The sequence below is a fragment of the Argentina silus genome, assembly GCF_951799395.1.
Source record: "Argentina silus genome assembly, chromosome: 9".
Lineage (NCBI taxonomy): Eukaryota > Metazoa > Chordata > Actinopteri > Argentiniformes > Argentinidae > Argentina > Argentina silus.
In genome coordinates, this window is record NC_139663.1 from 12087603 (window position 1) to 12111638 (window position 24036).

Sequence of the window (24036 nt, forward strand, 5' to 3'; positions counted from 1 at the left end):
AAAATCAAAATACAGAACAGAAGTCAATAAGCCGAACATTCCAAACATATCCTCGACCACTCATACATGCACAAGAAAATGGCAGTTCTCGAACTCTAGAACTGATCAGAAACAGGAAATCTTACGGAATGCACAGATTAAGAATTCCAAGACCATTCATTAGAGTGAAGCTTGGCTCCTCTGCTGAATAAAGAATTAATAAACTCTCCTTTGCACCAATGGGAGCCTGGATACAGGCGAGCCACATTGGTGGGTTTTGTTTGAAACTTTTACACTTGATACAGGCCAGCTCATGAAGTTGACACCCAACACTGGCCAAATGTAAGAAATATTCTTCATAAAATCATTATGACCGAAGATTAATCGAGTTGACCCTTAGCTGTGGCATTCACTGAAGCAATTAGACATCCTAACACAATTCAATAGCAGCCTCCCAGAGCCATGGGTTATTGTCATCATTACTGACGGTGATTGCAATTAATCAGAAAATAATACATATACAGTTGAATGGAGAATTAATCAAATGGATTTTGGTCAGCCATGACATTGCAGAGAGGAGGAGGGGGGATGGGGGACGGGGACGGGGTGTGTGATTAAATCTGGTCATTCTCAGGGAGGTGTTAATGAGGGCAGGGGAGGGGGGGGGGGTAGAGGGCGTGGGGGGAGCAGACATTATTATTATTATTATTATTATTATTACTAATGGTAACAGGCTGTCAGTGGACTGTGTCTGTGTACTCTGTGTGTCCCTGCTTCATCAGCTCTCCTTTCCAACCCTCACAGCTGCCCTCTCTATCATGACACAAGCCTTTGTGACAGGGCTTTATACTGTGGCTAGCTGGCTAGCTGGCTAGCTGGGAGAGGGGAGTGGGACAGATGAGAAATGCTATGTTGTGGGCTAGCTATACATCTGATCAATTGGTTATACAATACACAGATTCTGTGGAGACCATTAATTCATACAATTCAATCAATTATATCCCTAGGCTAATTGACTTATTAAAACTGTTTCTTTTTAAGTACTGGTCTACAGTCTTGTTCTAGTGGGGTGGGGTGGGGGGGTCAAATCAGCGATGATGTCATTTGTACACAACTTACCGTTGCCGAAGAAACAGCGTGAGGACACGCGAGTGGTTACCGTGGAGACTGACAACAACACACATAGAAGTCATCAGGGAAACAGAAAATATAATAACAAATAAATAAACCAACAAACAACCCAATAAACAAAAATAAAAAATCCCCCCCAACCCCAATGTGAAATGAAGATGAGGATAATAGTTGAAAGCAGTGTAACAGTTTCTGAATAGAGAGAGCGAGGAGATAGAGGGGAGAGAGAGAGGGAAAAAGAAGAGAGAAGAGCACAAAAGAGAGAGAGAGAGAAAGTAAGAAATGCTGAAACCTGTCAGAGTTCCTGCCCCTAGGTGAGCATCATTGCCTGTACTAATAAAGAGGAACACTGACTGACAGACAGACAGACAGACAGACAGGGAGACTGGGAATGGGGTGCCCTTTTCACTTTGTATTAACCACAAGGGCGGAGGGAGAGGGAGGGAGAGGGAGGGGGAGTCTATAACAGTAGGCTTGTTTAGGTCTGAAAATAGGTCTCCCACAATTAAGAGTGGAAGGTACTTCTGGAAGTACTTCCTGTTAAATGTAGCATAGACTAATCCCTCCCAAGACTACAAATGGAGAGGATTCCTATTGTGATCTGAAGAGAGGGGGTGGTGTGTGTGTGTGTGTGTGTGTGGTGGGGGGGGGGGGGGGGGGGGTAATTGTATACAAATACTAAAATGTCCATTAATTCCATTATGAATCACCACAAAATAACCTCTTATGCTAACAGAGCAGAATGAAATTAAAACAAAACCAAAAGATTATCAAAAGATAAAAAGATAAAAATTGATGAGCAGGAGACTAAAGACAAGATAACATGACAAAGGAAACACAATGAGAGGCATATCTCTCTCTCTCACACACACACACACACACACACACACACACACACACACACACAGGTGCACATAGAGAGACGAGTCAGGAGGGTGAGGTGTTCATCCACAGGGAGCAGGGAGGGAGTGTCATGAAAGGGCCGACAAACAGACAGACAGTGATGGAACAAAGGAAGACAAACTCGACTGGCATGAAGAGACCGGGAGGATGAAGAAGAGAGAGAGAGATGGGGTTGTCAGGGAGACAAGAGTGTGAGGAGCAGAAAGGGGACAGTTCCATACTGCCTGTCACCTTTTCTTTTGCCCTCTCACATAGATACACACACATACGCACACACACACACACACGCACACCAATCCATTCAAGGATTTAACCCTTTCTCTGTCCATCATGCAAAGAGGTTTGAAACAAAACAACAACCATGACCACAGCCAACTCCGAAAGCTAAGGCCAGTTCATTACAATCAGCCCATTCTGAGCAGTGATGCCCTCCTGGGGACGGCAGAGCGCTCACAACCTGCTTTTCACACGAATCGCATCTCGTCCAATTTAAATTGGGGAAAAAAAAGAAATAAAGGATTATGAAGGCCAAACTCGATACAATCAAATGAATCAAATCAAAGCTATTTAAATTTGGTTGGCACAGAGAAAATGTGTCCAAATCAAACTGCACAACTGATACGATTTTTCTTGAATACGAAGTAAACGAAGCCTTGATGGAAAAAGACGCGATTATTGTTATTATTCCGGCTGTGACAGCTCTGCCACCCTCAGTGGCGTGGTACTCCTATGACTGGAGCGAGAACAATAACTAGCCTACTGATCAGCCATGCATGACCAGACGGACAGATACCAGTCAATCAGTCAGTCAGTGAGTCAGTCAGCGAGTCAGCCAGCCAGCCAGCCAGTCAGTCAGCCAGTCAGTCGCCTCCCAAGCTCATATCACTCTACTGCAGCGTCCCAATTCTCCATCTTGTCCCTGTAGTGTGAACTTGTGCACTCTCTCCACATGGATTCAAAAGCAAAGGATTGGAATTATTCCACCTACTGTTTTTGCATCATTTGTGTCTATCCCTTGTACAGTACAGTGTGTGGGAGAGGAGTACGCAAGTCCACACACAGGAAAAAAGATGGAGAAATGGGACGCAGAGTACGTGAGACTCACACTCATGCAGTGATGTGGGTTACTACGGAGATAGCCTCCGCTAGGGCTGGTGAGAAGCATGCACGGCACAGCACCCCCCATCGCTCCCGATCAGTAGCACTGTTGGGTGATCCATTACTCAGGCCTAGACCCTCCCTATTCTACTCCATCTAATGTCTGGCTAAAACTCTGCGCCGTGGAGCAATCACTTCGATCGAGAGAGAGAGAGAGAGAGAGAGAAAGAGCGAGAGAGATAGATAGAGAGATAGAGAGAGAGAGAGAGAGAGAGAGAGAGAGAGAGAGCAGAATGCGTCAGGGCCAGACCCCTAGACTAACATGTGTTAATACACTTTACTATAGTACTACAACACGGGACATTTGATTTGACAAGACAAAGTGCAGTGGTGAGGTTTATCCATCCATGTTATTGACTGGCAGTCATGTCACGCAACATCAGTGTGATATTGCTGTTCATAGCAAACACAATATTATTATTGATCACATGACAAGGGAGAGGGATGGTGATGTCATGGTGATGTAAGTTCCTGTTGTTAGAGAGTGTGGGTTTTTTAATGTGGAATAGCCGAAGACATGAGGATAGCACACACACACATACACACACACACACACATACACACACAAACACAGAGACAGATGAAGGAGATGCAGAGTGTGTGTTTGCAGACTCAGATTGTGGGGGTGGAAACCAGAAATGTCATAATGTACATGTTATGACATCATTGGCGGAATCACAAACAGTAGGAAGGACAAGTGACACAAGCAAATTGGACCACTTACATGGGTACATTTGAAGCGCGCGGGAAACAGACTCCTTCAAAGCGCAGAGTTTTATCCCAGACAAAAAGAAGTACACTTAGATATAATAGAATAGGTCAAACACCGATACACTGCATGGGTAAATAACACTATGCTCTACGTTATATAGGCTAACCATGCACACTTACGATCTCATTACTGACTAACTAAGACAACATCAACCACTACACATCCCCATGCACTGACCGACTTCAGTCAACAACCTCAATGACATGAAAGAAATCCTTGAATCCATATCAACAATTGTCCTCCAGAGGATTTCATAAAAGAAGTTAGGCTTCTTATGATTAAGCTATATTCACTCAACTGTTGTGGTGTTATACTCCGTAAGGGACAAACTCATTGGTTCAAATGTAAGAATTAAGCCCAAGTTATGGCAGGTAGGGACAATGAATGAAATACGTTGAATACGTGTCTGAAAGTCAGTTGAACCAACGTTTGTCAAATACATCACATTTGTGCCATAGGGGTCAAGCCCTACTTTCAGAAGATGTCATGCCAACTAAACAACCAAAACTCAACATCACCAAAAACTCTCTTAAAATCTAAACAAAAAGCTGAGGTAAAAAAGACATGCAAGAAAACGAAAACAAACAACTGTCAGCTATACTAGTGCTACAGTGAGAACCTCGTTAAAACACCATCATCATCATCATGTGCACATACTTCCACTAAAATCCATGCAAAAGAATAGCACAACTGAACTGGCTTGTAGTCTGTAGAGAGACTTGTAGCCACAAGTTCAAAGAGGCCTGTTTAAATATTACCCATGGCATATCTTTCAAGAGTTTCTGAACCATAACCCATATCTATTTCAAACTTGCCTCACCAGTTCAAAATAAGCCTTTATCTTAATATCTCTTGTTGGAACTGCCATAGTTCAACAAACTCTGAAATGATATGACCAATGACGAAGAACAGGATGGCCTACGACAACATCAACAAGAACAAACAGAATTCCCAGAAGACGTTGCCCTTCAAAAGAATGGTCGCCTTGCTGTTGAATGAATGTATAAAATACAGAACAACCTTTATGTGCCCTTTTATTTCAGTTTTTTTATAAATTAAACCGTTCTAATACATGCACTACTTATACAGACCAACCTGACAGGCACTACCACTCCTACAGACCCATGCAGTTAAACGACACGGTTTAAAATCGATTGGCCACACCAGGGAGTGTTAGAGGAGACCTGCTATGACTGATAACACATGCAGCAGTGACAAACACGTGAAGATGAGAAGCATCCCTAGTCCTCGAGGCTGAGATCCTAACTTTGAGATCTGCACGCACAACTGGAATCTCTGTGTAAATCTCCCACTGACATTGAAGCATGGTTTGTACACACAGAAGTCCCGGTTGTGCACACAGATGTCTGGTTAGGACTGGACCCCGGGTGATGAAGACCATGCAGAAAACAAGAAACCAGAGACAGAGGTTACACAGCAACACCAGATCAGGGACAATATAGGTTGTTGATTTATAGAAGTATAACTGATGTAGGTTTCATTAGGTCTCCATCAGTATCCATTCAACTTGCTGATTGACTGAAGGTGAGGTTGGAGGGGGAGGGGCTTATAAACCGTTGGATGCAGGACAGGTGTCAATCAAAACCAGAACATCAGAGAGTTGAGAGCTGAGAACCAATCAAGTCCGGCGAAGCTACGCCGACCATCATGCAGGACTGAGTCACATGACTGAACCACCGGAGTCGACGACAACAACAGGAAGCCCATGCAGAATCGATCAACGTGATTGGCTAAGCATCGTGATTAGAACAGCGCCACTCCAGAGAAAAGGAGAACCTCTGGCGAGGGTAGAGTAGAACACTGGTGTGCAAACAGACAACGTTTCAAATTAAATCAAATAACCATGCATCTTCCCAACGTCTTTACAACCTGAGAACAACTTAACACGTGCTACAGTTTCATAGACAACAAATAATCGTGAAAACAAGAGGGCTTTGATATCAAATACAAGAATGCAGTATATTGTACAAGTGGAGAGTAAGAGAATACACATGCATGAGGCGAGGACTTTTTGCATGCTGCGCCAGGAGCCAGAAGCTTGTCACAACAACTTAAAGCAGCGCTCGCGGTCGGGTTTGGAAGAAAAGGAAAATTCTAGGCTACGAACTTAAATCGAGAGCGTCTGACAGCAATCTGCCATGCATCATTGTTTCCTCCTCGTGTTCCTCATGCCCGGCAGAACCCACGACAACGGAGGAAGATGACAGAAAAGACTAAAAACAGGAAACATGGACCTAAAGAGATGCAGAGGACAGGACCCTTCGATCCCAGCATGCCTTGTGTTGCGTTCTCCTCCCCGCACCCCGACCTCTCCCGCCCCGAAATCAAGAACGAGACAAACTAAAACGACAACAAAAAAACTGCGACAAACAGACCGATCGGGAGTACCAGCAGAGAGGGATATCAAGAGCATGTCAGTGTAGGAGATGGTAGCTAGCAGAATCAGTGGACAGGCAGAGGATCAATGGAAGTAATAGTGAGGAGGAGGAGCTGGTTAGTTACCTCTATCTTACGACCTTCCACTAGCGTGCCGTGAAGCCTTTCCCTGGCTTTCTCAGCGTCCGGGCCGGTCTCGAACGTCACAAAGCCGAAGCCCTGGGGTACACAAGACACGAGAGGGAAGGGGAGGGGGGGCGGGGGGGGGGGACAGAGGGTGGTGGGGAGAATGGGGGAGGAAGGGATGGGGGGGATAGAGGTCATTTCACAGAAAACAACAGAAGTGATTTTTGAAACTAGTTCGCTCAAACATTCGCCGAACAGATAGACTTGTTGCAATCTCACTTTTCTACTGTTGTTTGTTCTTGAAGTGATAAGGTGCTAGGCTTGGTGTCATAAATAACTTCCCACTACAACACGTGTTGATAGTAGCAATCCGAGAGAGCACAGGGAAGTGTGGGGAACCATTCTCCTATTAGAGGGCCTCCTGTGAGACTCAATTTCAGAGGAGTCCCCTTGTTGTTGTTTTTTTAGGATGTAGCCCATGTTTAGTCGTAGGACTGGGAATGTGAAAACCTTCCACTCACTCACCTTTGAGCCCCTCTCATTGAAAATGATCTCAACATCAAGAATCTTCCCGAATTGCTGAAATGAAATAAACAGAGCATAAAGATGAGGATACTGACAATTAATACTATCTCCTGCAGTATTATCTCCAACACCAATCATTCAAATCTGATTATGAGCATAAGAAATCTCATTGTGCACTCATGTGTAAGACATAGTTTATGGAGGTGCCATAAGTTCCTGCTACGTCACACTAGGGGGCAGTACTGTCCTTAAATAAACATTCCGCCTACATTCATCCTCCCTATTTCCTCTCTTTTTCTGACCCTTACAGACCTACGCCTTCCCTCCCTCCCTCCTTCCTTCCCACTTACTACTGACTGTTCCTCTGTTTCTGACCTGACCCACTGCCGAGGAGTTAATGAAAGGACATGAGTGTCATTCCCTTTGTGACTGTCTGCTCCTTTGTTCCCCTCGACACCCCCGCTGGCACAGATCATCAATTAGAGCAGGAGTGTGTGTGACTGTGTGTGTGTGTGTGTGTGTGTGTGTGTGTGTCACTGTGTGTAGACTGATTTATTGATTATCTTCTAATTGCCCCACTAGGAAGTTCCTAGATTCTTACCCCAAACATCTGCCTGAGGTCAGGGTCCCGGAAGCGGAAGGGGATGTTGGAGACATGGAGCCGTTTGGGGGTCCCTTTCTCATCTGGGGAATCACCGCCAGACACTCCCCCTGTCCCTCCTGAGCCACACTGGCCCACTCCCTCACCCTGGGGGGAGCCCTCTGTCTGCTGGGGAGAGGAAAGAGAGAAAGAAAGAAAGAAAGAAAGAAAGGAGTCAATGATTAATGCTAAGAACATAAACTGCGTAGCCTGAAGTGTTGAAGGGACAATAACAACAAGTTTATGTATTTACAATGTGTTGTTTATTTACAATGTGTTGTATATTTAATATGTTTTGTGTACATTTACCAGTCAAATGTTTGGACACACCTTCTCATTCAATGGTTTTTCTTTATTTTTTATTATTTTCTACATTGTGGATTAATATTGAAGACATCAAAACTATGAAGGAACACATATGGAATTCTGTAGTAAACAAAAAAGTGTTAAACAAACCAGAATATGTTTTATATTTTAGATTCTTCAAAGTAGCCACCTTTTGCTTTGATGACAGCTTTGCATACTCTTGGCAAGGTGTGTCCAAACCTTTGGCTGGTACTGTACATTTACAATGTGTTATGTACATTTACAATGTGTTGTGTACATTTACAATGTGTTGTGTGTATTTTCAACAGCAAAAAAACCAACAACAACAACATAACACTCACTGGGGTGCTTACTTTGTTGGCTGTAGTGGGGGTGCCATTTGTCCCTGTGCTTGCCTCCGCTGGCCCCTGGCCCCCTGCTCCGTACAGGGCCCCGGCAAACTCTGTCACCAGCCCGTTCTGGGGAGGGGGGGGTGGAGGGAACGCTGTGAACGGTGGAGGCACCAACCCCTCCTGGCCCCCCGTTGACTCTTGAGAACCCTGGAGGAGAGAAGGAGAGAAGGAAAGGAGAGAAGGAAAGAAGAGAAGGAAAGGAGAGAAGGAGAGAAGAGTTAATACTGGTGCGTGTTACTAGTACTGTATCATGCAGACATGGGGGGCCAGGGAGAGCGAGGGGGGTTAAAAACATAGCTATCAAATTTCACTCTCTCTCCTAACTCCCCCTCCCCCTCCCCCCCTCTTTCTCTTTCTCTCTCTCTAACCTCTCCCTCTCCCTCTCTCCATATCTCTTGGCAGCAGTGTGTTTCAGTCAGCCTACCATGAAATATTCACAGCTAACACATCTATTATTGAAAGTCAGAAAATTTGATACACAGTTTGGGACACAAAGATGCTCACTATCCACAGATATATACCAGACCACCAGACACGTTTACAACCTTCTAAAGAATGTAGGCCACCCAGTAACAGATATCACCATTTTACTATTCAGCACCTTCGGAAATGTCACTTCTCAACGACCATAATGTATTACCCATTAGGCCTCGAGTACAGCTGGACGCTTGCCCCAGGGCATTTAGACAGTACTGTTACTATGAGTAGGGTAGGAGGGGAGGGGAGGGGAGGGTAGGGGAGGGGAGGGTAGAGTAGAGTAGAGTAGGGTAGGGTAGGGTAGAGTAGGGTAGGGTAGGAGACTAGGGTAGGGTAGGAGACTAGGGTAGGGTAGGGTAGGAGACTAGGGTAGGGTAGGAGACTAGGGTAGGGTAGGAGACTAGGGTAGGGTAGGGTAGGAGACTAGGGTAGGGTAGGAGACTAGGGTAGGGTAGGGTAGGAGACTAGGGTAGGGTAGGAGACTAGGGTAGGGTAGGGTAGGAGACTAGGGTAGGGTAGGAGACTAGGGTAGGGTAGGGTAGGAGACTAGGGTAGGGTAGGGTAGGAGACTAGGGTAGGGTAGGAGACTAGGGTAGGGTAGGAGACTAGGGTAGGGTAGGAGACTAGGGTAGGGTAGAGTAGGGTAGGAGAGGAGAGGAGAGAACAGAACAGTAGAGAACAGCAGAGCAGAAGTATGCCCCTCCTGATTAATGCTAGGCAGGGTAATGGATTGCACCACTAGCCAGGCCATAGTGATTTAAAAAGGTGTCACAGCCGCCGCGCGTATACCTTAGTCATGCTGTGGGGTGGAGGTGTGGTGACACAGAGATATCATATCACACTTCATCCTCACCCTCAAGGACATCCTGTAATCACTTCTAAAACACCACAAACGCTCTGAGAGTCAGAGTTAAGGGAGGGAGGGAGAGGAGGAGGAGGAGGAGGAGGAGAGAGGAAAGCGCCATTTTGTTTTCCGGGACATGAAACTGTTTCGTGGCTTTCCACTCCAGGGCGTGATGACAGCCTCCAATACCATTAAAACGGGCCGGGGCCGAGGCCAGGCCGGGCTGGGTGAGGCTAAGCCCGGCCTGGCGACACTCAGGCTCCAGACAGCTTTTTAATTAGCGGGGGAAACAAAGTTGCGGTGCAGTAAAGCAAGAGTATTCTCTCTCTCTCTCTAATCCCAGAGACTTGACTGCAAGGTTCTCATCTTGAAACGACACTGCAAACACATCCCCTTCCACCGCTAGCTGCTGGCTGGGGCCTAAATCCTGCCAGCTAGATAAGGGCTGCGAGCTCAGCTCTCGCTCTGCGCCGAGCAGATAAAGAGAGCAACAAAAAGAAGTCTGCTTAATCCAAAACAGGACAGAGAAACCATGAAAACCCACTCTGAAACCGCTGCTCCTGAAACGCAATCTGCTCCATAGAAATCTGTGGAAGTTGAGTGCGCATTGCTTCCACTCGCAATGTGTCTAGCTTAGTAGCAATAATGCAAACATCACATACCTGCATGAAAGACGGAAGAGGACTAGCCTAAATCAAAGAATGGAGAACAGATTTAAAAATAGCGTACCGGAAATCAAACAAACAGTCTCGATTCTCCTAGTTGTAACATGTTATCCATAAACATGCACTAGCCTGTACAGTAAATAGACAGTAAAGGGTGTAGGCCTGTCCTATCCCACCCTACATGTGAGTCACTGTGTCGGAGGCACGGAGAGACAGTGGGAGTGGGGAGGGCTAGTGGGTGTTTATGGCAGTATAGCATCTCTGCCATGCCAGGCCTGGAAGGTTATTTACGAGTGGAAGAAGTAAACACTGAGGTATAGGTAGAGGATGGATGGGTGGGAGGGTGGTGGTGAGGTGGGGGGGTAATGGGGCTGGTAGCAATGAACTCCATTAGTCAACTGGACATTCCTGACACACTGAGTGAGGGGAAGCACAGCACTGCCCTAAATGGTAGTATCTGACAGACAGAGAGGGGGAATGAGAGAGAGCAAGAGAGAGGAGAGAGAGAGTATAGTAATGCTGTGTTATAAACTGGCCAGGATGGCAAGTTCATATGTAAGAAATAATTCCATTCACAAATTGAGTTAAATGTATGGTCTATTATTGACAGCAACTGTACATCTAAATTACTGGTAAATGACACCCAAAATAATAATGTAATAATTTGACATATGTCTTCTGCAAAAATACAAAAACACAACGTGACACTTATCAAATCAGAGAGAGAGATGGATCAGAAGGAATACAAGAGCCGCTGTTGTTACTAAGACAACGAATCTTATGGTACACTTTAAAAATAACTGTATAACTAGGTTACCTTTCATCGTCGCATTTGTATCCTAAACCAAAACGATCGAAACGAAAAGCAGGCAAAACGCACCATCTGGTCCAATATCAATCACCCCCCACCCCCTCCCATCTCTCCACACACGGCGGTAGTATAGTACTGTTACCTGAGACACCATATGTTTTTCCATACACCAAGAGGACAGGGGGAGAGGAAAACCTTTCTATGCGGGTCAAAATGTTGAGCGAACCTTTCGTGCGTGCAGTGTGCAGTGACTGCGTAATTAACAATGCACTGTAGATACAGTATTGATGAGTGAAGTTGGACCGGTTGTATCGATAGTTATTCTAATCGCACACGGTTTATCGCCTTGGCAAAATAACTGATTACATGACAAAGTATGAGTCTATACTAGCTGTTCAAATTTTTTTTTAGATCAAATCCCGCATATTTTCCCTGTTCCCTCCTCTATGCAGTCCGTTCCTCTTCTGCAGCTCAAGAAGTAATCCCTTCTCTACTCTATTTTTCCCCCCGCTCTTCGCTCTCCCCTTCTTTCTTGCCTCTCGCTTGATAAAATCCAGACGGTGATTCTACCTCAGCCCCGCCCCTCAAGTCACTCAAAGCCACCGCGGCTTGGAAACATGACCCATGAACGCCAGTCAAGCGCACAGTTGATGCCGCCTCCTATCTCCATATATGGTTGCATGAGCACTGAAACCCCGCCACTCCTGCACGGTTATCAGCCAATGAAATCCACAACACATTTCTACAGCTCGCCCCTCCGAGGTACATTAAGTCCTAATTGGCTTAGACTCTGCAGGCACCACTAAGCAACATAACACATGGCATCTTTAGACCTCAAAACAAAACAGTTTGACAGTTTCTGAAGCTCCAGTAGCCAATGACATACAGCCTAAAACTAGACTCCCTGTGTTCACTGAACTGTGTTATATTACGACACGAAAATGACGGTTGAGCAGACAATCAAGCGTGAGGTGATGCAAGGCTTGAATAAGGCACCATCACAGCACACTCTGTAGGCTAGAGCTGATGGGACCTGTCGGGCACACTGGACATGCCAGCTACCAGCCACCTGCTCCTCCTCCATCCATCCATCATTTAACTGCAGAGCACATCTCCTCCAGTATAGCCTGGACAAAGGAAGAGCCCCACCTGTCTTGGGGTAATGCACCAGCAGCCAATACCCAGGGGTGGCCATGGACCGGCCAGCACCGTGCCAGAGCACTGAGCACTGATGCCTGCAGCACAGGGGAGGCTGGTGGAGGTAGAAATCAGAGGACGGGCTCATTGTAATGCATGGAACAGAAAGAGGAATGGTAACAGTTTGATACCGTTCCTCATTCCATTCCATGCATTGCAATGAGCCTGTCCTCCGATTTCTACCTCCACCAGCCTCCCATGTGCTGCAGCATGGACTGGTTCGCTGTACAAGTGTTGTTAACGTAAAGACACTTAACCTCCGCCTATCTCACTGCTTGACACGGCCCTGGGGCATGATGCTCTGGGGGGGCATGGTCCTCTGTGGCTCAGTTGGCAGAGCATGGCGCTAACAACGCTTAGGTTGTGGGTTTGATTCCCGCCGGGACCATATATCCTGAAATGTATGCACTCACTGCAATGTAAGTCGCTTTGGATAAAAGCGTCAGCTAAATGGCATATGTATGCTCCCAACTGTTAGCCTATTACTGCATGTCTCCCTTTGAGGTGTGCTGCTTTGCATCGACATCATAAACCATCCCTGAGCTAAGTACAGGGTTTATGAACATACCGGAGGTTGCAGGCAGGTTCTTACCCAGATAGAATCCAGTTGTATACAACACTTTTAAACACTAAACACACATAACACTACAATATTACACTTCCCTACCAGCAATTGAGTGACATCAATTGTCAGCCGTATAATATAACATCGCTAGTGCAGATTGCAATTTACTCTCCGTCCAAAACCAAAACCACAGTGTATCGCCGCTGCAGTGTGTAATGCGCGCAGTGCTGTAGTGTGTACTCATCTGAACCAACCAGCACTGTCATCCTATTGTGGGGGAGGGTCTTAGGAGGAAACACCACAGAGTGGGAAGCCTGCACTGCACTGCACTGCAGTAGAGCTGTGGTGAGAACCAAGGCAGGGGGAATCTGCATGTGTACAAATTAACTTGCTTGCCGTGTGTTCAGACTTCAATACTGCGCATGTGTGTGTGTGTGTGTGTGTGTGCGCGCGCGTGTGTGTGTGTGTGTGTGTGTTTCTGTGTGTATGCACACGTCCCTTAAGTGAGCTGGATTGTCAATACTGCAGATTTAAATGGGCAGAGTGGGAACAGCTAATCCTGTGGACTGATGTCTGGGTGAGTGCATTAGTGCAGTAGTCTAATACTGCAAGGGCTGCAGTATTGGCTGGTGTGTGTGAACGTACAGCAGCAGATGAGTCTCTCTCTCTCTCTCTCTCGCCTGTTGGGGTATGTTCACACTTGGGTGGGGCTCTGCACATTCCTTCAGTCCCTGCCCTCCTCCACTAACTCTTCCCTCCATCACTAACCAAGCAGGTTAGAGGTGAAGAGAAAAACAGGAGGGTGAACCAGCTACACAGTGTGCAGTTGCCTTTGTACCTGTCACTCATACACTTGGTTGCTGTGTTTGCACTTACCACAATTGCTTATTAGAAGGGCTGTATGTTAAATTGATGGTTTAGCACACTGCAATCCTCAGAGGGAGGGGGAGAGAGAGCGCGCGCGCGCACACACACACACACACACACACACACACACACTTCTGGGTTCTAAATACTGAAGTGTCAACTAAAAGGGGGCAATAACATTGTCTTAACCTCTTCCACCCGCCTCTCTCATTCCTGTGGGACAGTGGCTGGGTTAGTGGTGACGGTGTCACCTTTGAAATCCCTTCACACTTGAAAATGCCCCTTTTACCCCCATCCCCCATGTGCTAGTGCCCTTTGAGGAGGAAAACATGTTTAGGTAACAGCTGCCATGGCCTGAGGGAAGAGAAAAAAGAGGAGAAGTAAGAGAGAGAGAGGGGGAGAGAGAGAGGGGGGGGGAGAGAGCTTAACAGCATGAAAGTGCTGGTGGAGATTCTGTCAGCTAACTGACCAATCAGCAACCAAGTTGCAAACCTCATAGCGCATCATCCAGAGACCATACAGTAACAGGGGGCGGGGGCGGGGGAGCTGTTGTACCATGAGAGAGCGACTGAGGGGAGAGAGTGACAACTGTTTCTTGGCACCTGTCTCTTTCACTGAAAAGACGGGGGTTGGGGGGGAAGGGGGGTTAAACTGCAAAGACAGCTGGGATGACAACAAAGAATCACTTCACCTCGTTAGTTCTCCCCCTCCCCATTCCAAAATCCCCACCCCCACCCCAACAACCCTCCCATCCCATCCCACTCCAACAACCCACACCCCACCCCCCCTCCCCCTAGCTAGCACCCCATAGAGCATACATAGCTACGTAGCTAGCACCCCATACAGCATACATAGCTAGGTAGCCAACTCTCCATACAGCATACATAGCCTAGCTACGTAGGCGTAGCTATCTCTCCTGTCCTGGACCTCCTGCAGGGCCCTGGAGCAGAGGACCACAGAGAACATGTTGGAACAGAGCAGACCACTGCTATCCACAGGCAGCCAGGCAGGCTTACTGCAAGTACACTGAGTTAACCCCCCCCCCCGGTACGCTACACAGAGTAATACTAACCTACATCTACTGCACATAGCCTATAGAACTGACTAAACCAAACATTTGCACATGTATGTTACATAACTCATTACACAACAGACACAAAAACACTGAACGTTCTTCGGTGTGCAATGCGTGGTACGAGAGCACAACAGTGCGCCTTGGCCAGCTCATCCCTCCCCGGCCGTCAGGCCGAGGCTGTGCCAGTGTATGTACTGTACACCCCACTGTAGCAAGCTGCGTAGTAAACAAAGAGCTGGTGAAAAGCGTTTTTCCACAGCCAGTATTAGGCCTACTCAGCAGAATGACGGGGGTCCATACCTGCACTTAAACTAGATGTGTGCAGAGATATGATATAGAAGAGCTAGTTGAGACGTGCACTCACCGGCAACACCGCAGGATAGTACAGTCCCATCATCGTCTACCCTGGAAGGAGAAGTGCTGACAATCTATTTTTCCTCTCTGCCTCTTCTCTCTCTCTCTCTCTCTCTCTCTTTCTTTTTCCTTCCTTTCTGACTGTAGTCTGTTGCTGTACCATCCAATGTGAAGTGCCTTCTGTCCACGTCTTTCACAGATTCAAATTCTCCCTCCCTCCCTCGCTCGCTCGCTCGTCCCAGCCACCGGCCCTCCTTCCTCACCACGCAACGCAAGCCTTGTGTCCCTGTCACTCTCCGCTTTCTCTCTCCCTCTCCTCCGATACTCGTCCCTCTGCTTTCTCTTTCTCTCTATCCCTCTCTCTCTCCCACTCTCTCTCTCTCTATCCCTCTCTCTCTCTCTTTCTCTCCCTCTCCCTCCCTCCCTCTCCTCCACGTCCCCCCCCCGCTTTGTCTCTCCTTCTGACAGCTCACGTCTCTTCTCTCTCTCTCCCCCTCTCTCTCTCCCCCTCTCTCTCACATAACCAGTTCTGCTGCTGCTGCTACTCTGTCTCTCTACCTCTTCATGCTCCGTCCCTTCAAACTTTCCCTCCTTCTGAGCCTCGGTCCCTCCTATCTATCTATCTATCTATCTATCTATCTATCTATCCCTCCATTATCTCCTCTCCTCTCTCCTCTCCTCCTCTTCTCTCCGCCTCCAGGTCCTGTACTGTAGGAAGCTGCTGCTGTTCCTCAGCCCTGAGGAGCGAAGGGGAAGATGCTCTCTGGGCTTCACCACGGTAACACTACCCACTGCATTGCAGGGTTTTTTGATCATTTATTTATTGGATGGCAGCTTGTCAACCTCTACGTTGGGCTCCCAGCATCCCCCTCACCTCCCCGTCTCCCGGCATCCCCCTCACCTCCCCGTCTCCCAGAATCCTCCTCAACTCCCCGTATCCCAGCATCCCCCTCACCTCCCCGTCTTCATTACTGAGACGGAGAGAGGCTTCAGATTGCCCCAAGACCCCATCCCTCTCTCCTCTCCTCTCCCTCACACCTCCACACATGTATATGCATTACTCTGCATCTTTCTCTCTCTCTGCATCTCTCTCTCTCTCTCTGCATCTCTCTCTCTCTCTGCATCTCTCTCTCTCTCTCTCTCTCTCTGCATCTCTCTCTCTCTCTCTCTCTCTCTCTCTGGGGGTTGAATGGGGGGAGAGGAGAACGCATTTTCCTTAAGAGACTGTGTGTGTGTGTTTTTTTTTTTTCTCCTTCTTTCTGCTCTGCCTGCAGAACATCAATGGCAGCAAGCAGACATCTGCTGAGGTTGGCTTCTACAGGGACCAGGGGAGGAGGGAGGGAGGGAACGGGGGAGAGAGAGAGCAAGAGAGGTGATGGGAGGTGTTGGGAAAGGGGTAAAAGGGAGAGGGGGAGGGGAGGGGAGGGGTGGGGCGGGGGGGGGCAGTGGATGCGAGCAAGAGATAACGGGATAGAGATAAAAGGATAAAGGGAGGGGGGAAATGAGCGAGGGATGACGGGATTAGGGTGTAAGTGAGGAGGATGAGAGGATGAATAGGGGATGATCTGAGGATTAAGCACACAGACTGAACACACTGATAAACATACAGATGCACAGCCATATTTATGGTTCACCCTGGTGCAAGCACGCACACACGCACACCCAAAACAAAGGGCTACTTTCCATCACACACTCACACATTTATTCAAACAAAGCCCCACTCCACCATAAACATAGCCCAGCAGCCTACAAGCCCAGACGCACGCGCGCCTATACACGCGCGCGCACACACACACACACACACACACACACACACACACACACACACACACACACACACACACACACACACACACACACACACACACTGTGTTCTCTGAATACCTTTAGTGAACACATATACACGAGTGTGTGATCACTGTATGCACACTAGGTTTGGCCTAACCCTTTTGCTTGCACACGCGCACACACACACACACACACACCTGGGAGCACCATACTGTACATAAACATGGTCTATTGACACAGCCAACCCTACAGGCAGTTCAAACATGCATCCATAACAGCACACAGGACATCACCCTGACACATGTACTGCTAGGCTACCTACAGCAACCATTAGCTTGACAACCACCACAACTCCTGTCTGTGCGTGTGTGTGTGTGTGTGTGTTCAAAGGCAGAGTACATTACCATGTATGGACAAGCCTCAAATAATTTCCCAATTTTTTTTTCCCCACATGCATTTGATTTCATCGTACTTGTCCGTCGGGGACCAACCACTTTTAGAAGGTATGAGAAATATGGATGTTAGTATTTTCCAGGCTAGTAGACCTACTGCACCATAAGAAGAACGCTTGATGTCAGTAGGATCAGCTATGGTGGCTTGCGCCAGTTTCTACAGTACTCTACCCTCCTCTCCCCTTCCCTCTCTCCTCTTACTTCTCCTTCCCTCCCCATCCATCCATCTCCCCCTCTCCTCCTTCCATCCATCTCCCCCTCTCCCCTTACCTCTCCTCCCCTCCATCCATCTCCCCCTCTCCCCTTACCTCTCCTCCCCTCCATCCATCTCCCCCTCTCCTCCTTCCATCCATCTCCCCCTCTCCCCTTACCTCTCCTCCCCTCCATCCATCTCCCCCTCTCCCCTTACCTCTCCTCCCCTCCATCCATCTCCCCCTCTCCTCCTTCCATCCATCTCCCCCTCTCCCCTTACCTCTCCTCCCCTCCATCCATCTCCCCCTCTCCTCCTACCTCTCCTCCCCTCCATCCATCCATCCATCTCCCCCTCTCCTCCTACCTCTCCTACCCTCCATCCATCCATCTCCCCCTCTCCTCCTACCTCTCCTACCCTCCATCCATCCATCCATCTCCCCCTGTCCTCCTACCTCTCCTACCCTCCATCCATCCATCTCCTCCTACCTCTCCTACCCTGCATCCATCCATCTCCCCCTGTCCTCCTACCTCTCCTACCCTCCATCCATCCATCTCCTCCTACCTCTCCTACCCTGCATCCATCCATCTCCCCCTGTCCTCCTACCTCTCCTACCCTGCATCCATCCATCTCCCCCTGTCCTCCTACCTCTCCTACCCTGCATCCATCCATCTCCCCCTCTCAGAAAGGAGAGAGGGAGACAGTAGGGAGCAGACAGACCAACACCCCCCTCCTGTGGTTCGGCCAGAGACCTGCACATCACAGGCCGCCTCTGTAGTCTCTGTACTGAGGCTGCGGGAGAGGAGACACTGACTGTACTGTGCTGCTCTGCTAGGCTCTCAATACTCTCAATACTCTCTGTGCTCTCTGTACTCTCTGCTAGGCTCTCAGTGCTCTGCTAGGCTCTCTGTACTCTCTGTGCTGCTCTGCTAGGCTCTCTGTACTCTCTGCTAGGCTCTCTGCTAGGCTCTCTGTACTCTCTGCTAGGCTCTCTGTACTCTCTGCTAGGCTCTCTGCTAGGCTCTCTGTACTCTCTGCTAGGCTCTCTGTGCTGCTCTGCTAGGCTCTCTGTACTCTCTGCTAGGCTCTCTGTGCTGCTCTGCTAGGCTCTCTGTGCTGCTCTGCTAGGCTCTCTGTACTCTCTGCTAGGCTCTCTGTACTCTCTGCTAGGCTCTCTGTACTCTCTGCTAGGCTCTCTGTACTCTCTGCTAGGCTCTCTGTGCTGCTCTGCTAGGCTCTCTGTGCTGCTCTGCTAGGCTCTCTGTGCTGCTCTGCTAGGCTCTCTGTGCTGCTCTGCTCCAAGGCAGATAAGAGAACATCAGATACAGCACTGGAGAGCACATACGCTACTCATTACTGAGACCGATATAGAGAGGAGGAGAGCACTAGAAATTAGAGAGTGGAGAGAGAGAGAGAGAGAGAGAAAAAAAATATGGGGGGGTGTACATTATGGAGAAGAGAATGGGAAGGGAAGGCAGAGGGATGTGGTTTCTGACTGAGCAGGAAATCTCCTTAAATCTCAGACTGTAAATTGTGAGGGGCTTTAGCCTCTGACGGAGAGGATCAACAGAGCTTTGATCTGTGGCGTCAACCCTTGTGACGGCTCCTCTATCCAACAGCTGCCGGAAATGAGACTTCAGTGAGATGGTATTCTCCCAAGAGTCAAACTGCCTGAGGAAACCTGAATGAGAGTTGTATATTCTAGGAGTAGCCTTCTGACGACGACAATAACAACAACAACATACCACCAATACACCAGTGGTCTTACCTGGCTGAGAGGTGCGTATCCATGGTAACCGGGGGTTAAAGGCTCGTTGTTCTAAAAAATAAAAATAAAAAGGCAGAAAGAGAAAGAAGGAGAGGGAGAAAGAGAGATAAGGGTTTGAAGAGTGATGTGATCTAACATGACAGTCTAAAATTTGACAGTTCAGTTGAACTCTGCTTTCAGCGTCCGCTACACCAACCTTTGCCCCAAACAATCAACAACAAACAAGTCCTAGGAACGTCACTGGAGACACCCAAACAAACGTTCAGCGCTGCAAACTGACATGAAAATTGTCATATTTGGCTGTCAAACTTGATCCCACCGTAATAAAATTGACTAGCGTTCCTTATTTCACTTTCCCCATCATCCCAGAAATGGAGACAGTGTGAAAAACTGCACAGGTTAAAATATTGATTTTTAAAAATGTATATGATTATATTTCAGCTATATTAGCGATAGTGGTCAAGTTAGCCATGTTACTTGTAAATATGTTATCACACTCAAAGTCTCCTATGGAGCTTCCAACACAAAACTGCTATTGTCCCCAGACAGCTTAATTGTCATGGTATTCTTTGATTATGATGCAATCACTTTACCAGCGTATTGCCTTTTTTTTTTTAAGGAAACAAAATGGGGGAGGGAGACACATCAGACAGAAATGCAGCCCCACCTGAATTAAAATTGTATGAAGCTGTAGAGATAAGAAACTTAACATCGAGGGAGACGAGTAATGCAAGTTAACAGTTAGCTAACGTGACCTGTTCTCTTTCTGAACCGTGAGAGTTACCCCGACCGTGCAGCCCTGCTGGTGAATCATTCTGCAGCTAGCTAACGACCCCCCTTCCCCTTTCAGCAGACAAAACCAATCGCACTCTGCAAAGAAGAAGAGAAGCGCGCCACCCTTCCCCAGAATGCCCCAGGATCCACTGTTGTGGTTAATTGCTCAGTAATTATTTTTAATTAGATTATTTCTGTCGTTTTTTCCCTCTTTTCTTTTTCTCTCCTCTCCCTATCATTTCCCCCCCGGCAGAAGAGCCATTGTTCATGGTGCGAGAGGAGGAGAAAGAAGAGAAGAAGAGGAGAGGAGGAGGGAGGAATAGGAACAATAGGAAAGTTAACTAAATGATGATATTTTGACAGCGGTGAGGAAGATGACACTAGCGATCCTGTCTGAGCCTGCTGGCATGCTGTGAAGAGAAAACATGACCGCTTGACGAGGCTCCGGCCTTCTCAATCACACAGGAGACAGAGGGGGGGTGGGGGGGGAGGAGGGACAGGAGGCGGGAGGGAGGGAGGAGGGAAAGGAGGAGGGGGGATGGAGGAACAGTAGGCAGGAGGGAGGGGGGGAGGGAGGGAAGGAGGGAGGAGTGTGGAGTCTGTCTGTGCACACTGCACATGTGTTAAAAGGATTAGCCTAGTCCAGCCTACATGTTTCCATTGCACTCATGGTAAAAGACTGAGGAGTCAGAAACTCATCTAAAATTCATACCCAACCACAGTGTCCATTATCTCCCATTCAGTGGGCAGTCAGACTAACTGTGTCTACAGCTAAGGGGTTCTTGGCTCCTCCACAGAGTTTAATTGACCTCCTGACCCCAACCCACGACCTGTGGCTGGGGGGGATTACTTCCTGCTATCATTCACTCAACCAATCATAGGACAAAGAACCGACCCAGGGTGCCATGGCGACAGCAAAGGAGAGATGCACTGCACTCATACTCACTTGTGCGCTGGCTTGTGTTAGCCTAGCTTAACTAGCATAAAGGCTAGAGTTCAGCTGCACTTAACAGCACAAACCCTGGACAGGACTCTGACTCACCAAACAGGGACATGTTGGGTGATGGAAGGAGGGAAAGAGGGAGGAGAGAGAGGGAGTGGCAGAGAGAGATGAGGGAGGGGAAAAAGAGAGGGAGGGAGGGAGGGAGGAAGGAAGGGGGAATGAGGTCACTCAAAAGAGTAGAAAGAGAGGGACAATACTGGAAGAGGCACTATGGAGAGAGTGGTGAATGCCAGAATGGAGAGACACTGTCTGATGCTGTCTGGACTGCCCAAGCTAGCATACATGACCCCCACAGGAGAAGTGAGGCGTGTGTGTGTGTGTGTGTGTGTGTTATTCTCCCCAGCAGTGTCCGCCGGACTCCCTCTCCCGCTCTCTCCCGTATAAAACAGCCCTCTCTTTGTCTCCCCCCTCTCCACTTCCTGTTTCATCTGGAACCAATTTCCCCCTCATGCCTCGTCCCCTGGGGTGAACACTCTCCTCAGCGCGCTGCATTAAAGCACGAGGGCCGCAGGAATGGACAGGGCTGCGTTCAGCAACACAAGGTTTAAAAACACTGATACTCATCATAGACAGGATAGTGTGTGTGTGTGTGTGTGGGGGGGGGGGGGGGGGGGGCTGATGGAGATGTTGATATACTGAGCATTAGAGAAGTCGATGGCAGTGGCCATACAACACAGCATGAGAGGAACACTAACAAGGTAACCTTACTGAGAGACATGTATTTCTCCTTCAGCGATAGAAACTGTAGTGTGGCACATCAGACAGAATACAAAAAGGGCCCCCCCACACATTTCCACAGAGTGTATTTGAAGTAAAAAAAAAAAAATTAAAAAAAAATAAACGTATTTGTTCTACAGTCGAGTCAGGATGAAGAGGGAGGAGTTTGGGACTTAACAGAGAGAGGGAGGGAGGGAGGGAGGGAGAGGGGAAGAATTTGGTAACATCTGGAATCAATCTGTCTGGAGGAAAAGGGGGAGGGAGACGAGTTGGAGGATGGAGAGAAGAGAAGGAAAGAACAACAGAGTGAGATGAAAATAAGGAGAGAAAGACAGGAGTGGAAGAATGTGGGGATTAAGAGAGACAAAGCCAAGAAGACGCGAAAAAATACAGCAAAAACAGAGACTGACCAAGAAATGGAGCCAATGACTCATAACCAAAGAATGTCATGTGACTTATATTTCCTTAAGGGGTGGGGGATGGGGGTCTGAACCCAGTTGTAAAGCACACTCTCTCACACAGACACACACGTCTCCCTGCCATATGTCACTTTGGCCAACGTATACATTACAATATGGTCTGGTTTTGCCACGTCTGGTCTGAAATATCTTTTTCAAACGCTCAGTATAAGACCTGCCATAAGGAGTTATTGTACCATTCATAAAGACTGTTATTTAAACAGGGTTCAATCCATAAACTTCATCTTAATTCCACACAGCCACAGTTGAAGGGGTAGTTATGAGGTGTGGCGAGCTGCTTTAGAGGGCCCTGGGCCGAACGAATCAAAAATGTACAGACAGACATCTCTCTCTCCTCTCTCTCTCTCTCTCCCTCTCTATTTTAGGAAAAGTAAAGTAGTTTGGAGTTGGTGGAGAAAACGGGAAGAAAAAAAAAAAAGAGCAGTAGAGGGAAGGCAAAATGACATGAGGTCAACAGATGGTGAGGGAGGAGGGGGAGGGGGCTGGACAGAGGGGGGGGTGGACGGAGGGAGGGAGGGGCAGAATGTACCAAAAGGAGGAGATGGAAGACAGGATGAATCAACGTAACAGATAAGAGAGACACATTCGGGGGCGGAGATGGGAGTACATATGACAGTTTGGGGGCAGCCGGGGGTGGAGCTGGGTTGGGGGTGGGTCTGGTGGTGGGGGGTGGGGGAGGTGGGGGTGGGGGGTGGCACGGTGACAACAACATCTACTCGCCAGAGTTAACGTGTGAGTGCGAGTGTCACAACCTGCATCTGATTAAATGGAAAATGAATAAGTTACGGTGTTGAGCAACATCTTGAAGAGAACTTTGAGCTTATCGCTGCGGGTCAAAGGTCAAGGGTGACACCCGCTGCGTTCCGCTCAAAGTTCAACAGCAATCATTAAACAGCAGGAGAGAGAAGGGCAAGGGGAGTGGGTGACCGACTGCTCTTGCTCACATTACAATTTGTACCTTTTACTACCCATTACACATAAACATAATTTGTTTGTAGCCTATCACTTCACAGAAGAAGTTCCCTCACAGGAAAAACAAAGTTCTGATGTTGTATTACAGCCCAATACTTTTCTTGTCTGTGTCAATATTTCCTTTACCGGCCATAATTCTGGCCTGATATTGGTGAGCTTAGCTGTGCTTAACTGTAATATCTTCACCAATCTGTGTGTTCATATCATAGCCCCCCCCCCCCCTCACTCTCCTCCCTTAAAGCGATCAGTCTGGTTAATGCCCTCTCCTAAATGAGCTTTGATCTTGTTAGCGCGACACAAAGCCTCTTTACTGCCAACGATAGGACAAATCGGCTCTCTGAGAGCGAAAGGTCGTGCAGGCGTGCAGGCAGGCAAGCAGGCGGATACAGCAGCAGACTGTAGTGTGTTCTCACTCTATCTGACTGGACTGGAGTGGGGGGGGGGGGGGGGGGGGCATCAATACCGCACACACTGAGAGGGAAACAGAGAGAGATGGGGAGAGAGAGAGAGATAGAGAAGGGGTGGAGAGTAGAGTGAGAGAGAGAGAGGCTAGAGGGGGGATAGAGAGAGAGATAGTGTCAGAGAGAAATAGGTTAGAGAGGGGACAGAGAAAAAGATAGGAAAAGAAAGAGAGATGGCGAGTAGAGTGAGAAAGGAAGAGAGAGAGAGAGAGAGAGAGACAGAGAGA

At 47.9% G+C, this 24036-nt stretch overlaps 1 protein-coding gene across 1 annotated transcript in view; it reads right to left on the minus strand.

Moving 5' to 3' along the window:
- LOC310809150 (RNA binding protein fox-1 homolog 2-like) overlaps positions 1-24036 on the minus strand; it is a 37888-nt gene that overhangs the window by 11746 nt on the left and 2106 nt on the right. The window contains exons 2-6 of the mRNA XM_083676330.1: positions 19404-19454; positions 8312-8497; positions 7593-7760; positions 6992-7045; positions 6467-6559 (exon numbers count right to left, since the gene is read on the minus strand). Coding sequence (XP_083532456.1) covers positions 6467-6559; positions 6992-7045; positions 7593-7760; positions 8312-8497; positions 19404-19454 — 552 coding nt within the window. The remainder of the gene's footprint in view (positions 1-6466; positions 6560-6991; positions 7046-7592; positions 7761-8311; positions 8498-19403; positions 19455-24036) is intronic.